General features: G+C 41.1%; 1 protein-coding gene across 1 annotated transcript in view; it reads right to left on the bottom strand.

Moving 5' to 3' along the window:
- Positions 1–4,662: 4,662 nt before the first annotated feature.
- msh2 (mutS homolog 2 (E. coli)) overlaps positions 4,663–26,055 on the bottom strand; it is a 63,877-nt gene continuing 42,484 nt past the window's right edge. The window contains exons 12-16 of the mRNA XM_080200652.1: positions 18,676–18,921; positions 16,430–16,634; positions 13,193–13,440; positions 6,495–6,667; positions 4,663–5,382 (exon numbers count right to left, since the gene is read on the bottom strand). Coding sequence (XP_080056778.1) covers positions 5,212–5,382; positions 6,495–6,667; positions 13,193–13,440; positions 16,430–16,634; positions 18,676–18,921 — 1,043 coding nt within the window. The 3' untranslated portion in view covers positions 4,663–5,211. The remainder of the gene's footprint in view (positions 5,383–6,494; positions 6,668–13,192; positions 13,441–16,429; positions 16,635–18,675; positions 18,922–26,055) is intronic.

Here is a 26,055-nt window from a genome sequence, read left to right as displayed (position 1 = left end):
GAACTCCTCCCTCTCCTCCTACAGTTTATCTTTCTTGACACATTCCAGCACAAGTGTTAAGGCACGTAAGGCTTCCAGCTTTGAACAGTCTCTCACATATTTCTCTGCTTACATAGATGAACCTGTGCTCTCCAACTTATAAACACCTAATTTTGGTGTGGAGTCGGGGCAAAATGTGTCTGGATAAATGCAGCAAAAGCGGTCTGGATGAATGCAGGGTAACCTGGATTTTGTTCATGTCACTTCCAGATAGTAGACAGTGCTCCCAACCACTAAATATCCCCAAGTTGCACTGTTGTACTATGACAGTATGCAGCTGCAAGGGTTCTGATTAAAGGTCTTTTGTGTGAGTGCACTCCTGAGAGATGGTGGAAAGAGGGTAGGTAGAAGGGCAAATATGTTCATTAGTCATCCCAAGGCATTAGAGTAACCTAAGTCAATACAAGATAGCCATGTCTTGCAAAGCTTTTCCAGACTTGATTGGAGCATATTCCTTTATTACAAGGTAAATAGGCCGCAGCAATGACTATTTCCTATGGAAAGCTGATTATGGACCATCTCTTCCAGTATGAGAAATCAGTGGGACAACTATTAGTTTGTATTCACTTGAGTGAATATACCTTCTCTAAATGAAAGCAGCACCATCATATACCCCCGTCTCACAGAAGGAACCAGCTGCCTTTTATTTCCAACTAAAATATGTAACCCATACTAGGCCCATCTCTCCGTTACTGCTAGGGTCAACAGCCTAACTCATCAACTTCACCCATCTGGATGACTCGGGAGCAAACATTGGGCCCACACATCACTAATGTACCCTCTTTAAACAGGAGATACTGACAGTAAACCAAGAGCAGGACCTCTAGTTTATTTCCATTTCCTGAAACAATTCTAATTCACTTTAGCCCTGAAGGCCCCAAAATGTTGCTTTAGTGCAGCTGTACTGAGTGCTGCGCATTAAACCAGGTCATTTAAATTTTAAACAGATAGCCTATTTTGATACATTAAAGATTAACTCCGCTCCATTTGTTAAAACAATTCCCAATTGCTTCACTCTTCATGATCTTAAATTTATTTCTTTGTTGGCATCACTTAATATGAACTGTTTGAATGATTTAAACTTGCAGAACAAGTGGAAGCAAACGGCCCTGAGACGTCAGCAAGTTAAAGAGGTCGGGATGGAAGAGATCGTGGCTGTGTCAGGTCTCTATGGCAAGGGCTACGATAATTTCACTTCAGTGCCATCTGATATCTTTAAAGTAAGGCTTATATTAACACTGCAATTAAGTTACTGTGAAATTTCCCCTAGTTGCCACACTCAGATGCCTGATCGGGTCAACACACCAAACCAGCACATCTTTTGGATTGTGGGAGGAAACCAGAGCACCTGGAAGAAACCCACGCAGACACAGGGAGAATGTGCAAATTCCACACAGATAATGACCCAAACCGGGCATCAAACCCAGGTCCCTGTCACTGTGTGGCTGCTATGCTAACCACTGTCACCATGCTGCCCCAACCTTCAGCATGGATTGCAGAATTCCATCATTAAAATCCATTTTTCCCCTTAAAATAACATCCTCAAGCAAGCCAAAACACTGGAGAATCAGTTGTTTAACCATTCATCAGAAACCAAATATGATAGAATTTTTTTTAAAAAAAGCACATACACTCTAGAGCAATTAGCCAAAGTGAACCAAAAATTCAATTTTCAATTAAGGCTGTTCACAAAACATAGATTGAAGATATGCTCAGATTAAATAAACGTGGATTTAAAAATGTCTTTAATTATTAAGGTTAAAATGTTTGATATGTTCATCTGAATTGAGTGGAAGACAGGCCTGTGAGCATTAGAAAGAATTTGCTCACAACTGGAATGGGTCTATGGGAACCAAAGATCAGCAGGGGAATTTTCCCATCCCGCCCACCACAGAAATCGCAGCAGGCATGGGGCAGACCATGCAAAGGTCCATTGACCTCAGGCAGAAATTTCCAGTTTTTGGGCAAGTGCGGCTGGAAAATTCCACCCTAGGTGTAAATGAAATACAACCTAGGAAATATGTGAAATACAAAGAGGAAGTGGGGTTATCAGCTGTGAAAAGACAGATTTTTATCTGTTGATGGAAATAAAAACAGACTATTTCTATACTGAGCAATCTGTGCACAATCCCAGTTCCAGCCTGTCAGTCGGGCAAGGCTCCACAGGCATTGCAATAACCCCTACTGAGACCAATACCCTTTCAAAAGGGATGAATTGGCCAAACAACCAATGGAAATAAACCAGTGGGCAAAAATTTTATTTTTTAAGACTTTTACTGTAACTAAAATCAAGAGATTCGACAGTAATTAATGAACAACTAATACAAACCAAAGAAAAAGTGTTTAGAAGCAGTCATATAGGCTTGTAATATTCACTTTTTCTCTCCATGAAGGTTGCTCAACTGAGTATTTCCAGATGTTTATTTTTATTAAAGGTACTTTTGCACTAATTACCATCAAAATATGACTCCAGGTCGTTTACTCTTGGTGTGGAGATGCTGGCATTGGACTGGGGTGGGCGCAGTATGAAGTCTCACAACATCAAGACTCAACTTATGAAGGAGCTGCGCTCCAAAAACTCATGATTCCAAATAAACTTGTTGGGCTTTAACCTGGTGTTGTTAAGACTTCTTACTCTCTTTTACTGTTGCCACATTTCTGGCAGATAGGTAAAGCTACTGCCAGTTCTCTAGAAGCCATCTCTCCCTGCCATGTCCTACAATCATCCCACTCCAGCTAGGTTTTCCCTGTTGTAATTATCACCAGCAAGGCACATCTAGCACCCAATCTGTTCTGTTCCCTCATTTTGTAGTAAGAAGTCTCACAACACCAGGTTAAAGTCCAACAGATTTATTTGGTGGCACAAGCCACTAGCTTTCGGAACACTGCTCCTTCATCAGGTGAGTGGGAGTTCTGTTCACAAACAGGGCACAAAGACACAAACTTAATTTACAAAATAATGGTTAGAATGCAAGTCTTTACAGGTAATCAAGTCTTAAAGGTACAGACAATGTGAATGGAGAGAGGGCTAAGCACAAAGATGTGTATTGTCTCCAGCCAGGACAGTTAGTGAGATTTTGCAAGCCCAGGTAAGTCGTGGGGGTTACAGATAGTGTGACATGAACCCAAGTTCGTTTTGAACAGAAACCAAACTCTTAAAAGCATCCTGCATTGTATTTAACCACAGAACAGTTCTCTCTGCTTTTCCACAACAGTAGCTTCATCCTTCTTGCGCCCCAGCAGCCCTTTTTTCTGATACTGTGAAAGTTATTAAAACTGCCACTCCACCTTAATGGGTTTCTATTTTGAGTTTCTCTCCTCTGGGCAACTGATTACATAGGTATTTCTCTGAACTGTGGTGTTTATCAGGGAGGCTAATTACATACTTTCCAGAATTCTGTAAGTCAAAGGTACATTTAAAAACATAATCGGCTTGTGAAGTTCAGCTTTTGCGATAACATTCTCAGGTACTTTGCCTCAGAGGTTCCTGTTCGAACCGCTGCATGCCACTGAGGTTATGTGACTGCAATATCATATTGTCTGTCTCCCATTTGGACAGGGTTAAGAGGAATTCCACTGTTTCTCCCTCACAGATACATTGAAGCCAATCGTAATGCACAAGACCAGTTCATTCAGCTTGAACTGCCGAACTAAACCTGACATCAACAATTTTAATGACAGATATGATCCTGAAACATCATAATGACCTATCTTCTCTTGATATGCTGACTTGTGAATTTCTCGTTTTCTCCCTTCATTGCATCTGTGTGGTCAGATGGTGTATATGTCATCTAATCTTGGATGAGCTGCAGTTTCCTTCAAGTAAACGCTGGGAAGACTGAACCTGTCACGTCTGTCTCATGCTTCAAACTTCAGACCTGTGACAAACAATACATCCTCTTCTCTAGCCAATGTTTCAGAATAATGATTTTCGACTTGTGCCCTATTCAACTCAGCTAAGCTCCCACTCCCGTAGCCTCTTCCAAAGACCGCATACCCCCCATGCCTGTGGCATCACCTGCCTCCATTCACTTGCTGACGAAGCTAGACTCCAGTACTCTTCTGGCTAACATCCTATTCTTCACTGACTTCAGCACATGCAAAGTTCTGTCCACATTCTCCAACATCAAGCTCCCTCTTGCCTGTCACTCACCTTCACTGATCTGCATGCACTCGTAGTGAGCTGAGATCTCGGATTTCAAATTCTGATGTTTAAAAACCATTACAGGACCTCATGTTTTCATATCTCTATAATCTCTTTCAGCCCTCAACTCCAGATTCTGAGCTCTTCTGCATTTGTCTCTTCTCTCGCGCAACTATTGGCGGCCACGTTTTGATACAAGTGCTTGGGAACTTTGTATCTAAATCCCTGCACTCTCCTCTTATAAGGACCTTTTGGTAATCCCATCTCTTAGTCACCCTACTAATATGACCTCCTTTGGCTCATTTCTTTTGATTAGGTTTCCATGAAGCACTTTTTCCAAGGTAATGGTGCTATGAGTTTCAGCATTTGCAGTGTTCTCTTTTTATTTTGCTGAACATCAGCGTTTTTTTTTAAAACTGGGGTGTTCTTTCTAGCTGGCCACCCAATTTGCTCAAATCACAAAAGAAACAAACAACAGGGGATTTTATTAATTTTATTGAAAATCTCATCTTTCAGAAGAAAATTAATCATAGCAAAATTAAATACAATGTGGACTCACATTGCAGCTACAGTATGCAGCACAAATGGCATAAAGCAGAGTCTGGCAAGAACAGCTCTCCTCCAAACTGCATCATTTTATACCTGAATTCCAAATGAGAATTGTTGACACATACTTGGCTGCTGAACGCTTGAAGAAAGACTGGCTTTGCCATAGACCATGCTTTTCTTGTTCTCAAGACATTAACCCCTCTTATTATTTATGAACGAAATACTTTACATGTTGGAGAGGCAATAACGTACAGTGTTGACTCTGAGGGAAGGAACTACATCTTCATCTCCATGACTGGCCATACTGTTTGGGTGGGATCAAACTTAAGGAGACTTTTGCTTTCCCCATTCCTGTCCCACGACCCACCCACTCCCCATCACATTTAAAAAGGTAACGCAGCATCAGCACTACTCCTGCAAACATCGCAGCATTATACCTCAGTATATTCTATGAAGTTAACAACTTTAAAATCATGAGCTTATGCCGACACTGTGGATCTTGAAATCATTTCATTGATAAAACCGTTATTCTGAGCTAGCACCTCAGACTTCAGCTTCATCAGCTTCTGCCTGACATCTTCCTCAGACATATCAGACACGGGTAAAGCTCTGACGTTTGACAGAAATTCTGCAATGATCCTTTCGCCATCCTACAGAATGGAAGGGAAAATATTATTCATGTTGTTGATTTATAGTATGCACCTCTAGACACAATGCTCTATTACACTTTAATTATATACTATTTTAATGCCTTAGCTATGACTACACAGATACCAAGCATTCTAGGCAGAGTATTTTACCAGTGAGTCTACAATTGCACTAAACTTAAGGAAATACATTTATGACAGCCTCATAATACTTGAAAATCTACAGAAATTGCCCACCACTTGTCTCTTCCCCATACCCATGAGCAAATTTGGTGGACTGATGCCTATAGAAGACTGATTAACATTCTCAGTGTTTACAAGCAGCCATCTGAATATCACAGCTAAATGCTGAAGAAACTTGGGATTTTAAAAGGAAGGTCAACAACCTGAAATGTTCTTACTAGTACCAATTTCCAAGATCAAATTATTAGAGTTAAACATAATCATTTCATTTGGCAATTTTTGGTTGAAATTATTTGCTTAAATAATTGATCGGTGGGTGATTTTTCAGCTCTGGGGTTCTTAGCTCGAACCTTTGCTCCATCAGAGCCAAGAGTTCCTGTACAAATAACTCTGTTCGTTAAGGAAGTCACAACGACTGATTCCAGTCTACTGCGTCACTAAACGGTGTCTAGATTGAAACCTTAAAATAAATGCTGGGCCCCATGTATAAAAACTGTACCCCTGGCTCTGGCCTCAGAGAGATGAACGTCCCTCTTTCTAAGTAGCTTTTGATGAAAGAAAAACACTTGGTAGTTGTAATCCAATGTGACACTAATATGATGCATGTCTCCCTTTTCCTGCTGACTTCAGGGACCTCATTTAAATGGATTTCATGGGGATTGGATCATGAAACTCTTCATAAATAGGATTAATTAGATTGAGATGGCCCACAAAGTGGAGATAAAGGCTGCATTGTACTTGATGTGGTACAAAGCACTCTTCTGGTCAGTTTTGAAGTACTTCAGAGTAAGATCCTACTCTATATGATCTTTGAGTACTTAATGGCATTTAGGAACGCTCTATTCCTCAGCACTGATATTCCTCACTGCTGAAATGCAAAATAATTCTAAATAACTCAGAATGTCTAAGCTCTCTTTTGTTCAGTCACAAACCTGCTTTTCTTGGCGGGATTTCTTTGCTGCAGGCCCTTCATCAGAATCTTCAGAGTTCCCTGTCGTTTGGAACTCCTCAAGCTCCATGGCTTTGTTCTTGGCACTTTGAATAACATGTTTGGGGAACTGAGCCAGCTCAGCTACATGAATTCCAAAACTCTGGTCACAAACACCTACAATTTAAATTTAAAATGTTTTTAAACGCTTTCAATACCACACAGTTACTAGATACGAAGAGGTTTAAAGTGCGAACAGAGAAAAAAATTGCAATAATGAAAAGTTTAATTACCATAGTGGAATAAGATTATGCGATGTTCACATAGGCAATGTTTAGCAAGAATCAAGTGTTTGCAGGATATCAATGCAGTTTCCACAAGTTGATAACAGCATTGTTGATCAGATTAATCGAATTATAGCATAATTTCTATGTATAAGAATTCGATGCAGTTTTCTGAACTCTATTCCACACAGAATCACAAAATGATTACACCACTGAAGTTGGCCATTCATCCTATCGTGATTCTCCTCCCATTTCCCCATAGCTCAGTAGTTTTATTTTTCTTCAGGTGCTAATCTTTTTGAAAGCCACGATTGAATCAGCCTCCACCACACCATCAGGCACAGCATTCCAGACCTTAACCACTCGCTGTGAAGAAGTCTGCCCACACGTCGATTTTGGTTCGTTTGCCCATCAGCTTAAATTGCTATCCTCTGGTTCTCAACCTTTCCATCAAGGGGAAAAGTTTCTCCCCATCTACTCTGTCTAGAGCTCTCATGATTTTGAGCACTCAAATCTCCTCTCAACCTTCACATTGCTAAGGAGAGTAAACTTATTTAAGTTCAGTTGGTACTTCACTGGGAAGTGGAACTCCAGCCTGAGGAAAATCATGTCCCAACACACTGCATTACAGGGATGCAAGACGCTTAAGCAGCTGAAACCAGAAGTTGGAAAGCTTTTCCACCTATACAGCAAGTAAAGAGTTAAAATCCTTGGCCTGATTGTATCTCATCTCTCTTGCTCATTCATCAGGAATTCATAATCATAGATGTGCGAATTAGGTTGATTGGCCATGCTAAATTGCCCCTTAGCGTCAGGGACACTAGCAGGGTAAATATGTGGGGCTACAGGTATAGGGCCTGGGTGGGATTGTTGTCAGTGTAGGTTCAATGGGCCGAATGGTCTCCTGAAATGCAAGGATACTATGATTCTATTCTTTCATTCATCAGTTACCCGTCGAACCTACAAATTAGCATTGCATCATTAATGCTCAAACATTACCGAAAATGAAATGTTTAAAAATTCAAGTTAGTTATCTTCTTAATTAGTATTAATAGGTCTCCTAGCTAGAAAAGAGCTCCTGATATTTCAGGTCTGAGGCAGGATATTATTAGCCTGAGCATTTACAAGCTGTAAGAATATATGGGGTAGGGCTGGAAAAAAGACTTCCATCTTTGCCAAAATAAACAGATTTCCAAAATCAAATTGAGATGTGAAACATAAAACAAAAGCCAATACAATCCTTCTGCAGTTGTAGGGCTGCGCCATACATAATTTTTCTGGCTTAGCTAGCACTTCTTTGGGAAGGAGGCTGAAGGTGATCTTAAGCTCAGGCATTTCCTGTGGTACTGCAGTGTTTAGTGGTCAACTACATCCTTATTGAAAGTATCCTATCCATTGTTAGAAAAATCAATTTATGGCTAATGATTATGCATCACTGGCTGGTTCCTCTGTAGCTGATTGCGGTAACAGTGCAACAATCCCCAGTCCCGATGGGGAACAATGAAATTGAGCAGTCCTGAAGTAGAAAAATAAACACTCACCATGACAATGCACATTCCTCTCTCTACAATCTTATGGCACCATTGCTGAACATTAAAGCATTTTAGTATTTTTTAATTAATTTTATTTTGACCAAAATAAATTTCTCACAAATTGAACGCCAATTCTGGGTGAACTATGACGACAGAAACGTAGAAAATAGGAGTAGGCCATTCAGCCCTTCGAGCCTGCTCCGCCATTCAACATGATTAAGGCCGATCCTCTATCTCAATGCCACCACTCCTCTACAGTGCTGGCACATACCCTAGAGAGGTTATTGGTCCTGGTCCTGTTGGGGTGCAACCCGCCCAGCTTGTTCAGGTCCCAACTTGTTCAGGTCCCAACTTCTCCAGAATCAGTCTTAGTGGCTCACAAATCTAAATCCCTTCCCTCTTACACCATCTCTCCAGCCACATATTCATCTTTAAAGTTTATTTGTCACAAGTAGGCTCACACTAACACTGCAATGATGTTACTGTGAAAATTCCCTAGTCACCACATTCTGGCACCTTTTTGGGTACATTGAGAGAGAATTTAGCATGACCAATGTACCTAAGCAGCACGTCTTTCGGACTATGGGAGGAAACCCATGCAGACATGGGAAGAACGTGCAGACTCTGCTCAGACGGTGACCCAAGCTGGGAATTGAACGCGGGTCTCTGGCACTATGCGGCAGCAGTGTTAACTGCTGTGCCACCATGTTGCCTCCTGGTCATCAGAATCTGGTCTATTCTCCTATTCCTGATCTGCTAGCACATGCTACTGGGAGTAAAGAATACAATAAATAATATGCCACACTTGATCTGATTTCCAGATCTGAGTCAATGATAAAAAAATTTCCAGGGGAATCACATTAAGTGATCTGTGTAAAACCTATCATGTTAACCTCCTGTTCAGCTCATATAAAGCAGGAAGATCAGCACTACAGAACTAAAATTCAAACTCAACACAAAGCAAATGTTACAGAGCAACAATCAACAATGTAAACTGAAAGACGAATTACATTGTCAAGTGAGTTGACTAGATATAGTCTGAATCCAAGTTCTGAAACTACAGTGCGCTGTTCAGACTGCACATCTTGAATATTGCATTGAGTCTTAGACACTAATTCACAAGGTTAAGCTCCAAACTGAGGAAATGCTAGAGAAAAGAAACAAGGCTGATTCTTAATTTTAGGAGACTGAGTTGAGAAAAGGACTTCTGAAATTAGAAGGGAAGTGAGCAAGCATCTTGCAGGAGAATACAAGATTAAATGATAGAAAAGGTTAATCATGATTGCTATTCATTTAGCCAGGAAAAGGGAGCTTGGTTCAAACTGGTAAAATACAAGGTCGACTACTTCTTTATATAGACCATAAAAAGCTGGATTATTCTTTTGGGTAGTGGAAGCAAATTCTCAATGCATTCATGAGGCATTTAGGAAATGTGATGGCCAGGAATAGGGAGGGAGGAAGGGCCAGAAGATGTCATGGAAGAATGAGCCACAATATCCAAACGTGTTCTCCCTCATTTTTAGCTTTCACATACGATGAATGACCACATAAACAAGGTAGAAATGGACAGCTGATACCAATGAACTGGAGGCAGGAGAAGCTGAAGCAACTTACAGGAGGTTGAGGAGTAACAAATCTACAATATCAAAGTCCTGTGAAGGCTAAATGTGTTAACAAGCATAAGATGAATTTGGGCTGTACGCAGCAGATGCAGCTTCTAAGACACTCTGAACTCAACATGTTGTTCTTAGTTGCAAACGTTTCCTTCCCACATTAATTATACGCTTCAAAATGAGGGAGTCTACACAGACTTGCTGGGCTTTAAATTATCCTGCACCAAGTGCTTTCCTGAAATGGTGACATTCTTACAAATGCTCAAAATGAGCTGAACCCCAGGTCTCTGATCCTCCTACGCTAGCTGTGTGTTACTCATCCAGCTTTTATTAGTGAACAGTTAATTGCCTTGTGTCATATCCATTTATAAAGCAAAGGGCCAGAAGCGCCACTTTTAAAACAAATACCATTTATCCTATTTTTTATATCACATTCAGCCACCAACTTCAGCTGAGGTAGTGGCTTGAATCCATTCGTGAGCCCAAGTACCTGAAGCAGCTGATCAACATCACCAGAAATGCTCAGTCATCCAGTTTTTGCACTGCTAAACTTAGGAAGCTTTTGTCGAAGTCAAACGGGCTTTACCATTGTTGACACTGCTTGTACATTTCAACCCGAGCAAGCCATTAGTAGTTACTTGTGACACCTCATCATATGCAGCAGCTCTGTCCTACAGGATGGCAGATGGGGCAGACAGACCAATTAGAGTTATAGAGGTTTACAGCCTGGAAACTGGCCCTTTGGCCCAACTTGTCCATGCCACCCTTTCTTTAAATCCCTAAGGTAATCCCAATTGCCCACGTTTGGCCCATATCCCTCTATACCCATTTTACCCATGTAACTGTCTAAACGATTTTTAAGAGACAAAATTGTACTGCCTCTACTATTACCTCTGGCAGCTTGTTCCAGATGTTCATCATCCTGTGCGTGAAAAAATTGTCCTTCTAGATCCTTTTGTATCTCTCCCCTCTCACCTTAAACTTATGCCCTCCAGTTTTAGACTCCTCTACCTTTAGGAAAAAATATTGACTACCTAGCTGATCTGTGCCCCTCATCATTTTATAGGCCTCTATAAGCTCACTCCTCAGCCTTCTACGTCACAAACTGCACTTGTTTTCAGGGCTTTTGTCAGATGCTGAGGAAAAAGTACTCACAAATAGACATAAAGCCTAGCCGTAATCCACGTGGTCAAAAAATTTTACCAATACATTTATGGATGGCATTTCATTATGATGTCAGACTACATGCCATTGTTGGGGCTTTTCCGGGAGGAGAAGCCAGTGCTGCCTATTGCCTCAGCTAGGGTATAGAGATGAGTCTTGTTGCTGGCAGTGTACAGCTATACTTTCCAGCACAGGCTGGGAACACATATCAAATGCTGATGCACTAACCACTGCCACAGACCACACCATCACTGCCTGTTCCGCAGAAGATGTTTTGGCTCTGAATTTTTTGGACACCCTGCCTGTCTCAGCAGCCCACATTAAGTCATGGACAGATAGAGAAAGACCTGTTGCTGTCAAGGATCAAGAAAATGGCACCGACATGTTGGTCCTTCTACAAATCAGAGCAAATAAAGCTGAATATGCAATGCAGGGATGAGATAGCCTCCAAAGATGATGTGCTATTATCGGGGATCCTTGTTATCGTATCAACTCTGGGGTGATGGCCATTACTTCAAAATCTGCATGACGCTCATCCAGGTCAGTAGAATAAAAGCATTGACCAGAAGTTACATCCGGTGGTCTGGCATTGACAGAGAAATTGAACAAATGGTCAGACAGTGTGAAAGATATTAGACCCAGCAAGCATTACTACGACCAGCGGACATGCACCCCTGGGAATGTATCCATCCGAGCCGTCCGTGGTTGCAGCTTTGCATAGGTTTCATTGGGCTTTTTGGGGACATATTCCTGATTCTAGTGGATGCATATTCCAAGAGATTGGGCATTCAGCTGATGAGATCCACCACAGCTTTCATAGCTGACGAATTTCAGAGTTTTATCAAATCTAATGGATTTGTGTCAGATCAGCCCCCTAACATCTGGCCTTGAATCTGTTGGCAGAATGATCCATGCAGATGTCTAAAGCTTCCACGAAGCAGCAGGCTCACAGGCCTTTGCCACTGTGGTTGTCAAGTTTTTGACTGACCTACAGCACATCTCACGCCACCACAGGGGCCATGTCTGTGGAATTGCTAATAGATCAGTGCCTGTGTACCTGCTTGGACTGAAGTATCCCCAAATTTGTCAGGGGAGGGTGGAGACTAGGCAAGTCCCTTAAAGTGCATCATGACACTCAGAAAGGGAACAAATCGTTTAATGTGGATGACCTCATTTTGGCAAGGAATTTTGGTGATGGACCTGACTGGGTGCCAGGGAGAGTTGTGGAGAAGACAGGGCCCAAGTCTCATATGTGGTGGAGGCACAGGGCAGTCAACTAAAGCAGTAAGTTAGCCACTTACACAAGAGAGTGGAGGCAGCTCCAGGAGTCAAGCAAGTGGGCCCAACATCCAGTTCATGTACACCAGCCTCTGAACTAGAGATTCCGATGCCCAAAGTGAGACCAGCATGACCTCTGGCTTCAGCAGAGGAAGGGCAGGCAAAGGCCTAACTCCAGAGGTGGTTAGCACATCCAATCCATTACTGGATCCTGTGTTGGTGACTTCTGAAGAATCCCAAGAGTTACAGTATTCTGCAAGGTTCCAGAAGTCTCCAGATTGGCTAATGTTATGAACTGTTCTTCCCTGATGCCCCTTCTGTAATACTGCTTGCCTGCCTATGTGTTAACTGTTTTTCTTTTTTGTTTTACCATAGCTAGTTTAAGGAGTTGGGGGTGGGGAAACAAGTATGGTAGCATAGCCAATTTAATGGGTGATCCTTTATGGGTCACTTGTCTGGCTAGAACCAATGGAGTGCAAGCATGCGAACCTGGGCTCATCGGGAACGAGGGCACGTGTCCACGAGGCAGCAGTTGGAGTCAGGCCATTGTCAGTAGACCTGTATAGATGTGCTGGTAAATCCTTTGTTGTATATAGTTCTTCACAATCAATAAATTCTTTAGTTTCTTACTTGCCACAGCAGGTCACTTCGAGTTACTACACTTACTAATGCAGAAAGCTATTTATGTGACACAATTAACCAGCAATCTGCTGGACTCTTGTAGACCAAGTGGAAACTGGATCACACATTGCTATTAATCTGTTCAATGCAATACCATTCATTAGAAATAACATATAGTGGCACCAACTCTTAGAAATGTTTGTGACTTACCTTTCTTTACACGGTACAGCATGGTTAGTGTTTCATCTGTGGTTAGCGCAGTCACGTGCAAGTTGTTGACTGTTGGCACTTGGTCAGCCAGAGCAGTCAACTCATGGAAATGAGTGGCAAACATACAAAATGCACAAATCTTGGTGGAAATGTATTCTGATATAGCCCAGGCCAAGCCAAAACCATCATATGTAGAGGTGCCTCTTCCCAATTCATCGATGATAATCAGGGAATGTTCAGTCGCTGATCTGGGAAATGGTAATATTGTTAAAATTAATGCTATGCAAGGATCAAAAGTTTAGTCACAAACCTGCAAGGTACATTTTAACATTCAACCATCCAAAGTTACAGATACTTCATAATGGTTTGCTATCCTTGGTAAACAGTTATGCTTTAATTGGCAGGTTACAGGGGGGTTAAAAACATACCCTTTAGCCTCCAGTCTCTCTTCATAACAAAACTGAATTTTGCTCCTGTTAGTGCTGAATCCTACACAAATTACCCAACACTTTGTTTTTCCTACCACCTGATTGTTGTGAAGTCATGCACACGTTCCTAGGTTCTGTGATGGAACTCTACCACCCCTCCTTCTCCCGTAATCTACTCTTTTAAATCCCAGGCTTGGCAGTGACTGATCACCCTTCCTCTAATTTAGCATTTCTCTTGCATTTTTCAACAGATTAGTATGCTGCCTTTCACCACTGTTTTAAAAACAATTACAGTAGAAATAAAACGCAGATGACTGGGAAGTGGAGTAAATTTGGGGTAAAAAGCAAAATGTTAAATACGGAACAGGCCATTAATCAATATGCAAAGGATATAACTTTCCAAATTGTATAATGGAATCTTTCCCACATTCCCATTACTTGTAGTTTTTTTCTGACCAAGTTCCACATAAATCAGCTGAAGTATTTTTAATTGAAGGGGTTTCAATTGAATTTCTTTATTCCTCGAATCGAGGAGATTTCAATGTTCCTGAAAGACCTGATAGAATTTCCTGTAAATGAAAGCAAAATATTGCAGATGCCTCAAAACTGAAATATAAACAGACAACCCTACCTCTCCCCTCCCACATGGCTATGTGGGCCTTGACCTTTGTTCTGGTTAACACATTCTGCTATCTTATCCTTTGCCACTATAAGCACTCTTCAGTCCTAAATGGCACCATTAACACCCATTTGTCTTAAGGCCATTATACCTTTGTCAATCTTTCCTTTGCTCAGATTTATCCCTACCCTATTCTGCACCATCTCCTCCATGCACCTCTCCATTTATTACACTTTGTACCCCTCTTCAGCTCCACAGAAGAGTCACATGCACTTGAAACATTAGCTCTGCTTCTCTCTCCACAGAGGCTGCCAGATCTACTGAGTTTATCCAGTGTTTTCTGTTTTTATTTATGGTAAAATTTCCTATCCAGACAGCTCTGCATGTTAGCTTTAGCAGTGGAAGTCTAGGATTAGGGTTCATTGTCTCAGGATAATAGGACTGACATTTCGGATGGAGATTATAAGAAATTCCTTCATTCAGTTGTGAATCTTTGGAACCAAGTACACAATAAATAGGAGCACAACTCTACCCCATAGGGTTCGGTATGCCATTTTTGAGTCAAAAATCTAGCAATCTCATTTATGAATATGATGTTAAAGCAATCAAGAAATATGGGAATAAAACAGGAATGTGAAGTTGATGTAGGTCAGCCACGATCTTACAGAATGGCAGAGCAACTCGAGAGACAAGATCTATTCCTATTTCTAAAATGCTTATGAGTCAGGGCTCTAGGTTCAGGAGAGTTTATTTGGTAAGAATTGGGCTGCAAACAATTTTATTCAAGAAAGGAAGGACCTAGATCTTATCTGAACATGCTGGAAATTTTATTAGGTAATCCAAAATCAATGAAATACTAAAAATACAGCATCAGCCTGGGAGGTTTTCAATTATCTGACAGGGCAGGGTGCTCTCTGTTACAGCAGATAATTGAAGTTTTGTTGCTTTTTTTTTGGATTTATTCTATGGAAACCACTTGCAGAACTCCTGATTCAAAGCCCCAGATCAGATCGATGTGAACAAGTGCTGACGAGATTAACTGCTAATCTCATCTTGTACTAACAGAAGCCACAAACATTGTCTAGGTGCAGAGTGAAAAAAAATTCAAAATTACAAAACTAAAATACTGCAGATGCTGTAAATCCAATTTAAAAACAAAAAACGCTGGAAATACTCAGCAGGTCAGACAACTTTCAGATCGAGAAGACCTATCATCAGAACTGAGGAAAAAATAGATATGTACAGCTTTTAAGATAGTTGAAGTATTCTAAAGTATTTCAGGAGAATTGGGATATTTTCATTACTGGGAATGAAATCATAAGACAACAAGTAGTTTGGTGAGTATTCCCTACAACATGAATGCTTCTTCCCAAAATTTAAGTTGTTAGCACATCCATATTTAGAGAACAATCTATTGAAAATTATACATGTTCAGTACAATTTTATAGCCCCTTAGTAGAAGCTATACAACTTCTGTTTAATTCAGTGGGGTGCAAAAGATTCATTTCATTCAATTTGGAATTACGAGTAAATGTTCTCCAATATAAATTCATGTAAATGACCTATCAATTAGCTCTTACGCTCAAAGGTTCACATTAGTCATAGAACACTACAGCACAAACAGGCCCTTCGGCCCACGAGTTGCACCAATCACATCAACACCTACCAATCCATAGACCTATCTATAACCCCCAATCCCATTAAATCCCATATACTCATCCAGAAGTCTTTTAAAAGACCCCAGCGAGTTCGCCTCCACCACCACTGACGGCAGCCGATTCCATTCGCTCACCACCCTCTGTGTGAAAAACTTACCCCTAACATCACTTCTGTACTTGCCTCCCCGCACCTTAAATCTGTCAACTACTGATCACTCCAGGCCACTTTGCTAATGGACTGAATGAAGATACTATAACTTGTTCAGTAGCATCCTAATCAAGCACACTTTCTGCAGGACAAAGGATTTAGGTAAAGCACAACTCCAAAGCGATAGCAGCCAGATTGTACTGAAAGGATGGTAAGGTCTGAGGATAAGGACTTTTAATGGCAACAGCCAAAGATGCACCTTTGTTTCCTTCCACCATTGCCCCATCTGTTTCAAAGATGTTCTTCACCTGAAACTGTAAACAGTAAAACAGAGCTTCACTTATGGACTACTTCAGGAAAGTGAAGTGCAGTTAGGAACACTACCTCAATATAGCTGCAGTCTCCAACATTTCCGCCATAAAGGTTGAAACACCTTTGAGCTGACTGTCACCGGCGCCAACTCGAGCAAGAATGCAGTCCACAATACTGATTTCTGCAGAATCACAGGGTACAAAACAACCAATCTGGGCCATCAGAACCACCACGCCAGTCTGCCGGATATATGTTGACTTACCACCCATATTTGGACCTATTAAATGTAGGGAGAGACAAGATAGAAACTACATTAGCACCATTAAAGGTATTGACAACATCAACACAGTGAATCACATTTGACTACAGTCAGCATCGCTTAGGTCTATGAAGGAAGAAACCTGTTGTTGCTATTGTCTAAATGTTTCTCAATATCAGCTGCAATGATGTGGGCGTCTTCCTCCTTCCTCACTCAAAGAGGAACAAGGAGAACTGAAATGTATAAGAGATAGTATCAGTCAGTAAACATTTTCATTAAGGAAGAAGTTTCCAGACTTTGTTGAGCTACCACCACCCCCCCAACCCTCTGCTGGAGATTCACAGTCCAAGTACACCCCTTTTCTTTCCAAGAAATATTTTCAGATGGAACATTTGTTCCCCCAGCTTCTTGTTCAGAGATTTTTCTTTTCAAAGCTCTCACTGCTGGTGGTTGTTACAGCATTTCTGTTCCAAAGCGAAGTTTGTATACAGATAACAGCTATGTTTTGAGCTGTTTATCTAGAACCTGTAGTTACACAACCACTCAAATGCCCTACAACAACAGTCTCTGTCCAATCACACATTACCAGTGCAAGTTGAATAGCCCTTACTTTGCATAAGAAAGGATTGCCAGCATCCTTTCCATGACCCTTCTACATTCTGCATGTGAGAGTGCAGAACTGTCATATGGACTTCAAACATTAACTATGTTACTCTCTCCAATGTAATCATAGTTAGAATGTAAGAAACACACGGCAAACTTCTACAAACGGTAAACTATATTTTTCTGATGTCGACCATGGGATAATTATTGGCTGGACAGCTGAACAGTGGGGATATAACTTTGCTGCTCTTTGAAATGATGCAATGGAATCTTTCACATCTAACAGGCAGATAGTCTTTGGTTTAACGTCAAATCCAAAAGACTGCACCTCAGCCATTGCACTAGCAACCCCTCAGTACTGCACTGGAGTGTCAGGCTTGATCTCTTGCGCTCAACCTCAGAATGGGACTTCAACCTGGAACCTTACGACTCAGGGAAATGCTACCATTGAACCACAGCTTGCACATGTTAACAAGAAGCAAGGGAGGCTGGAGTTTGCAATCTCAAAGAGAATATGTACCAGTAAGAACAGTGGAAAATAACGTTCAGTGATTTTGTTTAGTGGAGTGGTCAGGCTCAGCATGTGATAATTCAATGATACTTGAATCAAACCAGGCACATAGATGTTCATAGGTAACTGGGCATTCCTCTTGACTATGGGTCACAAAGCCCCTATGGTGCTCACTCTCTATAATATGCTTTTAGCATTGATTGTTGGCCTACAGTGTGCAGGATTATTTCCTTTACATTAGAGAAACAGTAGTCTTTAACCAGACAGCAGACTTATAGACCAGCATTTTCCAGGTCTCTGATGCCATCTACTCCGTGCAGTTTATGCTACTTCATATTAATGAGTGCAAGTAACAATGAGTTGAATCCCACACCTAGAGTAAACTAACTTCTATGAAACAAAACCAGATTTTCAGTACATATTAAAGCAAGCATTATACAAAAGGGCTTCATTCGTACAAAGGTTCAGCTGTGATAGGTCCAGCATCCTCTACTAGGAATCAACAAAGAGTCAAAAATCTGAAATTAAACCAGAATCACCACATATCCATCACCTCTGGCTATGCAAGGCAGTATCAAAGACTCTCAGACTTGTGAATTTAAGCCAACACATACTGCTCCTGCCATAACCCCAGGTAACCTCTCTGTCTCACTCCAGAACACCCACTCACCCAGCTTGCGGTTCTCTGCACCAACTGACTTAGTACGCTGCAGGAGTTTCAATCCTTTTTAAACCTGGATGAACACCAAGACATTGCAATGTTCTTGCACACATTGTTATTGACCAATTTTGTTAGGACAGCAACCATTTAACCATCCCAAGCAGAACTTCAAAGATTAAGAGGTGAGTAGGGTCATCACTCCATCAAAAAACTCAAATATGTTAATTTTCTTCCTTTCATTTCCTTTAATGAATCATTTCTCTTGTAAAAGCACCAACACTTACCTGTTATTATATGAAACATTTGTTTATCTCTTTCAAAAGTAACATCATTGGGTATGAAGGCCATATCATCCTGCACCTCAATGCAAGGATGCCTGGAAGCTTTCAGGATTATCCGTCCATTGCCCTTCTCAAGGATCACAGGCCGCACATATGGCACAGGTGCTCCATTTGCTACATAGGCAAAACTGACTACTGCATCCAGTTGAGCAATCACATCATTTAGAGTCTGCTGAGGTTCCACATATCCTGCAAATATAGGAAAAGATACCCAATACCAATCAGTGCTGTCATTAACATTTCAGAACAAAGGAACTAAAGTTTCCTGGGCTCTGATGTTAACAAGGAAGTGGTGAGGGTGTGTGTGTGGGGAGGGGGGCACACATCAACAAGAAATTAGACGTGGGGGTCCTGCCAATATTAACAAGGCCTCAATTAAATAAAATTGTTGTAGTGATTTTAAATTTTTTCCTGGAATATTTATAATCCGTGTGGTGCTTGGTTACAAGACAAGACCTTCATAAATAGGTCCATCAGCGTCAGGGTGATTCTGTCCACAGAACAGACACTCCAGTGTGTTCTAAGAGGCTACAGTGCAGAAGGAGGCCATTCGGCCCATCGAGTCTGCACCGACCACAATCACACCCGTAACCCCATGCATTTACCCTATCTGGCACCCCCTGGCACTAAGGGGCAATTTCCTATGGCCAATCCACCTAACCAGTACATCTTTCAGACTGTGGGAGGAAACCGAAGCATCTGGAGGAAATCCATGCAGACATGGGGAGAACGTGCAAACGCCTCAGACAATGACTCAAGCCGGGAACTGAACCCAGGTTCTTGGCACCATGAGGCAGCAGTGCTGACCACTGATACCATGCCTCCTGAAAGTTTATTTATTAGTCACAATTAGGCTTACATTAACACTGCAATGAAATTACTGTGAAAACCCTCTAGTCATCACACTCCAGCACCTGTTCAGGTACACTGAGGGAGATGTTAGCATGACCAATGCACCTAACCATCACATCTTTCAGACTGTGGGAGGAAACTGGAGCATCTGGAGGAAATGCACACAGACACAAGGAGAACATGCAAATTCTGCAGACAGTGACCCAAGCCGGGAATCAAACCCAGGTCCCTGGCACTGTGAGGCAGCAAAACTAACCACGATGCCGCCCAAAAAGAACAGGCTATGCATTATCCGGGAATTGTACCCAGGCCTCCTGCATAGCAGGCCAGAATTCTACCACTGAATCATCAATGCGCACTGTGTTATGTAAGTGTTTGTTAATTTACTCAGTTTATTCGCTGGATTCTCAGTTTGCATGGGGTGGGGGATGGAGAAGAGAGAGAGGACGGGAGGGGTGCTGGTGGTGAAGTGGAACAGCACTCATGCCCCATAAAATAATCTGAGCGAGAAATTTTCAACTTGCAGATCAGATTCCCAACTAATTTTGCCCTGGCCCAGTAAAATGTCTCTGGCTGATAGATACCCACTGCTCAGGTTTCTGGTTGATACTGCAGATAAGGTTGTGAAGATTTGCACAGAATCCCACCACTTTAAGAGTGCCTACTTACCTACTCACAACAGCAGGTTTATTATCAGGACATGACAAGGAAACAACGTCATTGAGGGGTAACAGACGAGACTGGGAGGTGGAGGGGGAATACCTCTCCTGCTTGATATAGATGAAGTTGGAATTCTCATTATACATTCACTTGACCTTCAGAAGAACAACCAGCAGCAGAGTTAGCCAATGCCATTCCAAAGTCGGGTTGCAGCTGAGGTGAGAATTTTGGGATGTATTGTCAGACAAGGTATTTTTTGTTGATGGATGTCCACCACAAGGTAATGTTGGAAGGAAACAAAGATGATGGATTTGGTGTCACATAAAAGCAGCACTGACTTAAATACAAATTCACACACCTCCCCAAAACAACAGTTTAAAATAAACAGGTAAGCAATGGTTAAAATAAACTGGCCACAGTAATAGCAGAGATTTAATACCAAACAGCAAAGTAGAAAAGGACCTGCATGTAGCCATTTTAAATTCGACAGCTATCAATTTATTATTTCATAATCATTTGCAATGATTTGGGAAACTGAATAAAGGACTGACTGGCAAATTTGTTTCACCTCTCGTACCTGGATGTGAATTCAGCCCATACTGAGGAAATGGAAGTTTCCTCCCTCTGACAGCTATCAGGATCTTCAGTGAAATTAAGTTGTAGCAGTCTCAATAGGCAACCTCCTCAATTCTTCTGGCATTCTTACTCAGAAAACCCATATGGCAGGCTAATGTAAGACCAGAAGGTGTCCAAGTATCTAGTAGGAGAACTCTAATAAGGTTGCAGGTATAGCATGTTATTGTGGGAGAGAAGAAGGAACTTTGCTCTGTAATTAAAAATGTTGTATCTGATTTGGATCATTTGATACTGACTGATGATGGCCAATTTATTTCCTCTCCTATCTAACAGGCTGAATGCAGCAGCCAAGAATCACCTTCACAAAGCTATGAAACTGGAGTAGCAGAGTAGTCACCAACATTTTTCATGGATCTTTTAAACCAAAGACTAAAAGGTAGTTCTCTTTCTCTCAAAGGCAGATCAGAAAACCACAGTATGTAGATAAACAAGTTGTTCTAACCATGCCTTAATCAGAAACCTTGTTTAAAAACTTGCAATACTCAATATTCATTCTCAGGATTCATGTCATTTAGCAGACACTCCAGCTGTGATCATTGTGATGAGATTTATGAGCCTCTGAGCAAATATTCCACAAATAAAGACCGATGGGAAACAAGTAAATACTGAAATCAAAGGGAAATTAACAAGTGACTGGTTTCTCAATAATACATTGCCTCCATTTTAGTGAAGAATGATATAACAATGACTTGTCTCAAATATAAAGACATTAAAGTTTTCTCTGAAAAGGATAAACATTTCCCATAACAAAACATAAAATATTTATGAGAAACAAAAGACATTTTCAAATAAATTCATCTCAATTCAACGGTGCCCAGACAACCTGGAAAGTCTGACTGAAGTCACCCACTTGTTGTGTTGTGACAAATTTATATCAACACATCGTGATGCAGACTTGCCCCAAGTTACTATCACATGTACATGCCCACTGTTAGCAAATCTAGAGATTATTCACAAGGAATTAGAAGTGAAATTGTGTGGGCACTTAAAACTTCAATAATTCTGCTGGAAAATGCAATTGTTTTATTATACCCTCAGTGAATAACTTAATGCTAATCTACTTTGACAACATCACAACAGCCTCCCTTGGTCTCCAACAATATTTTGCAATTAACTACAATGAACTTTTAAAAAAAAGAAAATAACCACCATCAAAATCGAAGATGGCATAAAGCTGGGTATTATCTGCATTTAATTCTGATGTTCAAACTTAAGGACACAGGACAATTTTAAAACAAATTCCTGCAATAACCAGAATGCGATAGTAAAAGGTTACAGCATATCAAAACATTATGGATTGCTCTGATTACATAGAGGTTCTTGAAAAGTCATTTACAGCATCTTATTTGTACCTTCAGTGTGAAGATTTATTTACTAGATAGATCATGCTGATATAAAAATCCTTAATGTCAATTACTAGCTAAAGTCCCAAAGCCCATTAACTAATTAATGTTGTAGTTATAAATAGACTGCCACTTTCTGAACAGGCTTCCCAATCTAACGATTGTGTTGCATGGTTATTTCCACAGCTTCCAAAGAATTGCAAGAAATTGTATGCTGCAGTGAGTCATCTACCTCTGGGATCAAATCATAGAATAGAATCCCTATGTAAAGGTGGTCATCATTCGATCCATCAAGCCTGCACCAACAACAACCCCACCCAGGCCCTATCCCCGTAATCCTATGTATTTACCCTGCTAACCCTCCTGACACTAAGGGGCAATTTTAGTGTGACCAATCAATCTAACCTGCAAATCTTTGGACTGACTCTAATGATCCTTGGATTCTCTAAAGTCCAAAGCTGTGTCTACCTCGGTCTTGGAGGTGATCGAACAACCCTCTGGGGTAGAAAACTCCAAACATTCATAACCCTCTGAGTGAAGCAATCTCTCCTCATCTCAATCTTAAAAGGTCAAATCCTTACCCTCAGAGCGTGCACTTTAATTCCAGACTCTGCAGTCTGGGGAAACAACCTCTCAGCATCTATCCTGTCAAGACTCCCAGAATCAATGCATTTCATGAGATCACATCCCATTCTTCTAAACTCCATAGAATGTAAACCCTATTCAACCTCTCACCACAGAAGTCAATCTAGGTGAATCTTTACTGCACGACTTCAAAGACAACTATATCCTTCCTTGGATAAGGAGACCAAAACTCCAGGTATATTCTCAATATATTTTCCCATACAACTGTAGCAAACTTCCTACTCTTGTATTCCAAACCATCTAAACTAAGGGTGACACACCATCCAACATCCTAATTGCTTGCTATACCTGCATACTAACCTTTTGTGTATTGGGACAAACCTTGAGAAACATTAACATTTAAAAGTTTCTTACCTTTCAAAGAATTATTCTGCTTCTGTACTGTTATTATCAAACTTCAAATTATCCCACATTTATCTGGCATCTTATTGCCCACTGACTTAAGTGGATGATATCCCTCTGCGGTCTCATGTCCACTTCACAGCTTACCGTTCCGCATAGCTTTGTATCGTTTTGATTTGGATAACGTTACTCTCAGTGTTATCATCCTCGTCATTAACGGAGATTGTAAATACAGTAAAATCTCAACAAGGTAAATCCCAGGAGATCTGTCTTCAAATTCATGTTAAGCAGAGCTCCATAATAGCTCAGACGACCCTATTCCAACATGAATGCATCTTTATGTAACCTGATGTGCCTACAAACGTGGTCTGTATCAGAAACCATAGCTTCAAATGCCTTCACCTTTCCTGATCAACAGCATGTTTAATTTCCTTATGGTTTTAATCATATTCACAGGTTTTGAATCCACAGGGAGATCTTAATGTCATGATGACTTGCCCAACACTCCATGGCTTTGTGCTTGTGTGGTCTAAAGCCACTCAGATCAGTAAACTTGGTCATATGATAATTTTAAGGCACAGTTAACCCAGAGTTACCAGTGCAGAAGTTCAGCTTCTCATGGGAATTGTTCTATAGGATTTGCTAATCTGCTGTTGGAAATGGTTGATGACTTTGACATTATTGGAATTTTGAGTTATCCAAGTTTGATTCATTGCAATTGCATTAGAGGAGACACAGCACTGATTCCTGCAGCAACCCACTGCTACAGCGCCAATTTGGAAAGGCCCATTTATCCCTATGTTCTACTTTCTATCTGTTAACCATTCCTTCATCAATATTAATATATTATCCCAACTTTATAAGTCCTTATTGTGCTTTATAACCATCTTTTATTGAGTTTTAGAAATCCAAAAATACTCAAACAATGGTTTCCCTTCATCTACTCTGCCGGACAATCTTCAAAAAACATCAATAAATTTGTCAGATATAAATCCCTTTAGGTGCCTTAAGATTTCCTTAATAATAATTTTTCTGGATCAATATCAGGCTAACTAGCCTGTTGATTCCTGTTTTCACTATCCCTCTTGTCCTTCTGATGTTGATACTTTGCTGCTTTTCAATACACAAGGACCATTCTAGTATCTAAAAACGCAACCAGTCCACTCATGACCTCTGCAATTCCCTCTTCAAAAACTGGGATGTTGACCATCAGGTCCAAGACATTTAATCCCACGAGTTTCTCTAATGGTGATATACCCACTTGAGCTGAAGCTAGGGCTGAGGTACATCGCTAAGGATAGAGTGAAGCTTCTGCTGTCATGAGCATTATCTGACTAGCAGTGCTCAGTGCTGACACTGTGAGGGAATTTTCCCAGGACCTTGGTGACGGATGTGAATGCTGGAGATGGGTGCAAGAATCAAGAAAATGGCGAAAAGAAAATGCACTGGACAGACTGCTTTCCAGCTAGCTGTGTTTTCATCAGAAATGGCCTCAAAGTGGTGTACAGCCCAGCCTTGATGCAAAGCCATTTTTTTTGGTAGCTTTTATTGGTAGACGAATTGAATTTCGGAGCCATGAGATCATGTTGCAACTGTACAAAACTCTGGTGCGGCTGCACTTAGGAATATTGCGTACAGTTCTGGTCTCCACATTATAAGAAAGATGTGGAAGCATTGGAAAAGGTGCAGAGGAGATTTACCAGGATGTTGCCTGGTATGGTGGAAAGGTCTTATGAGGAAAGGCTGAGGGACTTGAGGTTGTTTTCGTTAGAGAGAAGGTTAAGAGGTGACCTAATTGAGGCATACAAGGTGATTAGACGATTAGATAGGGTGGACAGTGAGAGCCTTTTTCCTGGGATGGTGATGGCTAACACGAGGGGACATAGCTTTAAATTGAGGAGTGATAAATATAGGACGGATGTCAGAGGTAGGTTCTTTACTCAGAGGGTAGTAAGGGCGTGGAATACCCTGCCTGCAGTGGTTGTGGATGCACCAACTTTAAATCAAATGGTCAATGGATAGGCATATGGATAACATTGGAATAGTTTAGGTTAGAGTGTCATTAGGTTGGTTCCACTGGTTGGCGCAACATCGAGGGCCAAAGGGCCTGTACTGCGCTGTAATGTTCTTTGTTCTAATTAAAGTAGAGGCATTTTCATCAGGATATTCCAATTTTCCTGGGAGGTAGCTCAGATGGCCATAGTGCATATAATTTGACAGCTTACAGAATGAAACTGCACGATAGGATGTTCCAATGTCTTGACATTTAAGTGCAATTTGATTTTTTTTGCCAAAACAGGGAGGCTACAATCATTCACAGACACAGGTCTGCCATTCCAAAAGTCTTTTGTGGAGAGTCTGGTGCCACAGAGTGTGCTTGGGTTGAAGAAAAGCTTTGTGGTGCCTTCAGACTCCAGTTCTTTGCATGGCTCCCTCTTGTATTTAAGTTAACAGAGAGATTCTTACCAAAAAATGGCAAAGTGTCAGGATCAGACAGAAAATTGATGTGTTTCTTGCCAACGAAACAGGCAGGTTTTCTCTCCAGATCTTATGGCACTTTGTCAAATCAAAAAGAGAGGTGGGTATGTTTCACACCATCATGTTGAGGGACAAGGTCTAAACACACCAGCAAAGCCAGCTTCACTGAGTTAGATCAGAGCGAAAAAAAAATGCCGCCCATCCCCAAGACAGTTAACACTGGCATTTCTCTTCCCCATCATGGTCAAAGCTGGCATCCTTGCCAACCACACCTCCCCACTCCCCTAACAGTCAGCAGCAGCACGTCAGAATCCTCTCCTCCAAACAGCCATCATAGGAATAGGATCGTCTCCCCCCCACCACACCA

This window comes from Carcharhinus amblyrhynchos, chromosome 12 (genome assembly GCF_965287045.1).
Source record: "Carcharhinus amblyrhynchos chromosome 12, sCarAmb.v2.hapA, whole genome shotgun sequence".
Taxonomy (NCBI): domain Eukaryota; kingdom Metazoa; phylum Chordata; class Chondrichthyes; order Carcharhiniformes; family Carcharhinidae; genus Carcharhinus; species Carcharhinus amblyrhynchos.
Note: the sequence above shows the minus strand (reverse complement) of the source record. Positions and strands in the feature narration are given on the sequence as shown.